The sequence below is a fragment of the Taurulus bubalis genome (assembly GCF_910589615.1).
Source record: "Taurulus bubalis genome assembly, chromosome: 6".
Taxonomy (NCBI): domain Eukaryota; kingdom Metazoa; phylum Chordata; class Actinopteri; order Perciformes; family Cottidae; genus Taurulus; species Taurulus bubalis.
Window position 1 is genome coordinate 25,470,917 of NC_136594.1, and position 6,244 is coordinate 25,477,160.

Consider the following 6,244-nt stretch of genomic DNA (forward strand, 5'->3'; position numbering starts at 1 on the left):
GTGGGTGGCTAATTTAAAGGGCCAGTACGTAGGATTTAGTGTCATCTAGCGGTGAGGTTGCAGATTGTTACACAAGCTGAATAAAGGCCGCAGAAAATGTAGGCAGATGAGGAAGTGCCTAAAACTCGCATTCTCTCTAATGGCCATCAGGGGGCGACTCCTCTGATTGCAAAACAAAGCGTGATTGTTTTGTGATTTAAACATTGGAAACATGAGGTTTTTGGTCCCAATCGCTAGTTTCAAGTCTTCTTCAATACTGCATGATGTTAATTTAGTAAATGATGGTCTCACTTTGAGTAAAATACACCATATAAACCATACAGCAGAGTATGATTTCGGGTAAATTCAAAACGCAAAAGGCTCTCCCTAGAGTCAGTGTTTGGTTTGTCCATTCTGAGCTGCTGTAGAAACATGATGGAGTCCATGAAGACGACCCACTCCCGCTCTTTGATCCTTTAGAAAGAGTTCAAGGCCTATTTCCTCTCCTCTCCTCTTTTCTCTCTTCTCTCCTCTCTTCTCCTCGGTCTGTTTACCTCCACCTCCTCCTCCTCTCAAGTTGTCTCACATGATTAACACACACACACACACACACACACACACACACACACACACACACACACACACACACACACACACACACACACACACACACAGCAAATCAGCCCCATAGAGGGAGAGCAGAGATGTTCCTATGGAGACGCTAATACAGTAACTATGATCAGCCATTAATTACTGGTAAAGCCAGGCACATATAAGCCGCATTAGTGGCATTATTGAGCTAATAGTGGTACTTCTTGGTTACTAATATACATCTTCATCAGCATTCATGAAACATTTACGGCCACAAACGTGAAATAATCTCAGTTCTTTTGGGTTCAACGTCATGAATTAAAATGTAAACAAAGCTTCCCCGGGGAGGCGTGAGACGAACATGGACGAGATTCTGAAACAACAACATGGATCCGGTGTGGAGCTGCTGCAACACGTTAAGAGTATTCTTTTCATCTTGAGAGCAGCTGACGTCATTTTTTTTCAAATTATGGTCGGTGTTTTGTCCAGAAAACAGTCTTGACTCGAGGATCACTCGGCAGCTTTTTGTCGGCATTGAATTGGCTCAGTTGTCATGGAGATGACAACAGAACATTTTTAGGACTTCATGTCCACGTGGGCCCAAAAGCAGCAGAGACATGGAGTGTGGAGGGCTTTGTCTGGCTGGTTTGTAGAAGCTCTGCTCCACTGTGAACCTGCTGGTCCTCATGGCAACAACACTTTCCCCACACACGGTTACACACATTACATTACCAACAGGTAGACAAAGGAGCGCTCACCTCTGTGATTTCAACAACAACTGAACATTAGCTTTGTGGGAGTAATGATGAAAAATATCAGTGTCATCCTTCAGAAGTTACACTGAATTCACACGAGATTGACCACACTTTTCCAATGTAACAACATAAAAAAGAAAAGATGCATGTTATATATTTTTTAAATAAATGTGTCTTACTCATGTAACTCCATCTGGGATGGACCATATGTTTGGCATGACACGGAAATATATAGAACATTAGAAACAACACCAACATGTAAAAAAAATACCAACTGATGCTGTTGTAAAAATAAACCAAAACAGTATTAAAAAACAGATACATTCAGCAGAACAATGACGTCTTTCACTGGCGGACTGGCATGTGAACCGTGTTCTGTCCTGATGCCGCTCAGGATGCTGCTGGCACCCACACCGACACACGGTGGCTGCATTGGCGTGCTGGCTGGCGTCTTTAAGGACTCTGTGAGAAAAGGTTCGGGCTTCACGTAGAGGACTTGCTCCTCCAGCTGTGGGACTCATCGAGCTGACGTAATCATCTGCCCTTTTGGGATTATCCATTCGACAATCACTCTTCATCCAGCCAATCAAGCAGCCAGTTCGTAACATCTGTCCTTGGTGTAAAAGGAAAAAGAGTCTGGAAGCTCCACACACACACACACACACACACACACACACACACACACACACACACACACACACACACACACCAAAGGGTTGCACACGGCCCACATTACATGACAACAAATCCCATCAAAATCTCTACGTGTGTGCGACTGTGTTTCTGTTTGCTTGTGCTTGTTATTGACGGCGATATTGAGCAACGGCTTTCAAACCGCAGTTGTCAGAGACTTTCCCAAGAGAAACTATGACTACCTTTCATTGTCAGCCGAAGAGATTCGGGTACCATCAACCATAAACAACTGTTGCCCCTTTGTGTTGCGTGCGCTCGGTTATGCAACGCGGTGCTTTTTGGTTCTCTTGGTTCCCAGCTTGCTGACATAATAAGCCGAGCAAAATCACCCTTCAACCTTGTCATCAGGCCAAACAGCAGATCAATTGTTCCTCTAACAGTAGATAACCACTGATTCATCTCTTTTTTAGACCTTTGTCCCTTCCACTGGCTGTCTGGTTTTCCACCGCTGGTTGGCCATGAAGGTCCCTAAGGCTAACCACTAGCAAGGACCCGGTCGATAAGCTTTCATCACACAAAACTGTCTGTCTGCCCCGTGCATTAGGGTGAGGCCAAAATTTGCAGAGAGAGATATTTGATTCTTCTGATTTTTAGTCACGCTAGCGACGTGGCGAGATCGATGGCAATGTCGCTTGATCCCCCGCTTTGGTCCAGACTGAAATATCTCAACACCTTTAGGAGATCTGCCATGAAATTTGGCTCAGGTTACATTTTTTAATTTGTCCAAAACTATGACCAAAGTCTTGCAAAACTAATCAGCCTCAGCTGTACTGCTGCGAATTACCAGATGTTTCCTATGTGGTCAAGTTTCTTCAGCATGCTAGCATGCTAATGGTGGTAAAGACTACATGCCACAGTTAACATTAGTATGCTAATCATTGTGAGCCTGTTAGCATGCTGCTGTTAGCATTTAGCAGGAATTAGCTACCTTTGATCGTAATCAAGTGTTCTTTGTCCACAGAAGATGTGTCATGAGAAGGCAGCGCTGAAAACAAATGCAAGAAGCACCTGAGCTCACGCTGCCTCCCTGTCCAGCAACAGTACTTTAATGGTTGGAACTGCCCGCCCCAACCTACATTACTGCCCTCGCAGACACAGCCTGATGATCACCGGTGCCATGGGAGCGGTGCGAGTCAATAGGTAAGAGAGGATGGGGAAAAGAACCGTCAGCGCCCACAGCTGTTTTATGGAAGAAAAGTTATTTATGTTCCATTTCACTTATTACGTCACCATTACTGCTGCGATCACACAGTTACAGATATTTAACACATGTGTACTGCTTTTATAAGTCACCCTTAATAAAGGGTTTTTAACAGTAAATGAAGTATTAACTAATGCTTAATAGCTAAATTAGTAATTAGTAAGTATATTATTTAGAACAAACATTTGGGTAGTGAAGAATAGACACTATTAGGTGGACCCTCAATCAGATCATTTAACCTCTGACCTTATGGGCAGTTGGACGACTCATTTATAAACTATTAATGAGCATTTCTACCCGCGGACTTGATGGATCGTCACAGAAAGTCTTTATCAATAACATTTAAACTGTCATGCAGATGACTTCCTAACTTTTGTTGAGAAACCCATGACCCTTTATTGAGTTTATTAGTTTGTGTAACTGTGGTTTATTACCCTTTATCCATAGCTTATTATCATTTATATATGCAAATGTATTTGAAACTGTGAGAATCATGAGGATTTATGAATGGCTTAATTTTTTATGCAGCATGAGTTTTGGCAACCCAAAAGTTGTTCTCAATAACGACTTATAACTGATTTATATAGTATAAAGTAAATGGTTAAACCAGTAAGAAAGACATAAAATCCTTTATAAAATGTAACATGTAAGAAAACCAAAACAGCTCATTAACAATTGGCAATCGTAGCTTAGCAACCATAACTAGTCAATGCAGGTCTGAAGCAGTGTTCATGGAGCTGAAGTAGGGATCAAACTCTACGTTTAAAGAGTTGTGGATATTGGTTTTAAAACCAAAAGCACAAGCAAAAGCGTAAAGAATGAATTAAATAGTGTAGTTGTCAACAAAATCTCTGTTATCAGAGTTTAGGCTAAAGTAGCAGATCACACCTTTTCTCTAAATGTAAGAAACTGTTTAAAAATATGGACAAGCATGTGAGCTAAGCAGCCACAGGTCTGCACATTTTGTTCGCTAGAACGAAGAGTTTCAGAGCATCATAAGCTGCCCATTCGCCTGAACAAATGCCCCCCCTCTGTTCTTCCAGATACAGCATCGTTTCCACAGACGAAGATGCCCTGAAGATCTCCAGCTTGGGCCTCCACAACGGCCACAGTCCTCTGACTCAGCAGGCGCTGTCGGGGGCCTGCATGCGGGCTGCGGAAGTAGGAGGAGAGTGTCCAGGAGGCGATGAGGGAAGAGGGACTTTGTCTTTGAGAGTAGCGAATGAGCCCATCGTCCACAACAGCTGCCGCGCCTCCCCTTCATGCCGCCTGGGCCTGGATCTGGGCACCGGCCGCCTGCGCAGCCGCTTCGTGAAGAAGAACGGCCAGTGCAACGTGGTGTTCAACAACATGGAGGATAAGCCACGCCGTTACCTGGCGGACATCTTCACCACCTGCGTGGACATACGCTGGCGCTATCTGCTGCTCATCTTCACCACCACCTTCCTTCTGTCCTGGCTGCTGTTTGCTGTGATCTTCTGGGGGGTGGCGCTCATTCACGGAGACTTTAGCCTTCGCATCCCCGCGAAGGAAGGGGATCCTCGAAACAACGCAGAGGACGAATGGCGGCCGTGCATCCTCCACATCCAGGGTTTCATAGGGGCCTTCCTCTTCTCCATAGAGACCCAGACCACCATTGGATACGGTTTCCGGTGTGTCACCGAAGAGTGCCCGATTGCTGTGGCGACAGTGGTGGTCCAGTCCATCGTGGGCTGCATTATTGACTCCTTCATGATCGGCACCATCATGGCGAAGATGGTGCGCCCCAAGAAGCGGGCGCAGACCTTGCTGTTCTCGCACTATGCCGTCATCGCTCTGCGAGACGGCAAGCTGTGCCTCATGTGGCGCCTGGGCAACATGCGCAAGAGCCACATCGTCGAGGCGCATGTCCGCGCTCAGCTCATCAAGCCGCACGTGACGGCGGAGGGCGAGTACCTCCCTTTGGAGCAAAAGGACATCGACGTCGGCTACGACGACGGGCTGGACCGGCTGTTTCTGGTGTCACCGCTGGTGGTGGTCCACGAGATCAACAAGACCAGTCCTCTGTACAACCTGAGCCGCAACGACCTGCTCAAGGAAGACTTTGAGATCGTGGTCATCCTGGAGGGGATGGTGGAGGCCACGGCGATGACCACTCAGGCCCGCAGCTCCTACTTGTCCAAGGAGATCCTGTGGGGCCACCGCTTTGAGCCGGTGGTCTTTGAGAAGGGGCACCGCTACCAGGTGGACTACTCCCGCTTCCATAAGTCCTACGAAGTGCCGTCTACGCCTCATTGCAGCGCCAGGGAACTAAACCAGATGAGGGGTCGAGGCGGGCAGTCCTCATCCTCCAGCTCGAGTTACTCCCGGTCTCCCTCGCCATTCCCGCAGAGGGCCGCCCGCCACATCCTCGGCCCTCACTCCCCCAGCGCCTTCTGCTACGAGAACGAGGTGGCCTTGTGCTGCGGGGACGACGAGGAGGACGTGAAGGAGGAGGCGGGGAGCCTGAACGTGAGAGGTGACAGAGAGGTAAAGATAAGGGACGACATTCACTTGGGATTCAAAGAGACATTTGTGGAGGAGCAGAAGGTGGAGATGCTGTGCGTTCTGGACTCAGAGAATCAGATCAGCCTCGACAGACTACAGCCCACCCTACCTTTATACATCAGCAGAGAGTCAGGAGTGTAATCGATGGTAATGGCCGCCCATCCATTTGTTTCCTCTCTTTGTCTGTGTGCATCCAACCAAAGTATTGAAGTAGTTTGAAAATAAAAGATTTTTCGCAGCTGTCACAAACTCCACTCAGCTTTTGATCATAACTTGCTCTGGCTCCAGGTATTGTACACGTTCAGCATTTAAACAACGCACAGCTCATCTACTTTTGAACATGGTGACCGGGTATTTCTCTCAAATCATGAGGTATCTTGAAAACGTTATTGCTTTCTTGTTTTAGTCAATATGACAGTGTGTGATCTAAAGTTAAGTCAAGTTTTTTGTTCTTGATTTCCATTGAGTTTTTTTGTAAATATTATATGATTTTGTTTTA

The 6,244-nt window shown here is 46.3% G+C and overlaps 1 protein-coding gene across 1 annotated transcript; it reads left to right on the forward strand.

The window, feature by feature from the left end:
• Positions 1-3,066: 3,066 nt before the first annotated feature.
• LOC306737327 (ATP-sensitive inward rectifier potassium channel 12-like) lies at positions 3,067-5,886 on the forward strand (the record flags this gene model as incomplete). The annotated part of the gene is made up of 2 exons (XM_079219048.1): positions 3,067-3,158; positions 4,263-5,886. The coding sequence occupies 2 exons, from the start codon at positions 3,067-3,069 to the stop codon at positions 5,884-5,886; spliced, it is 1,716 nt and encodes a 571-aa protein (XP_079075174.1).
• Positions 5,887-6,244: the final 358 nt, after the last annotated feature.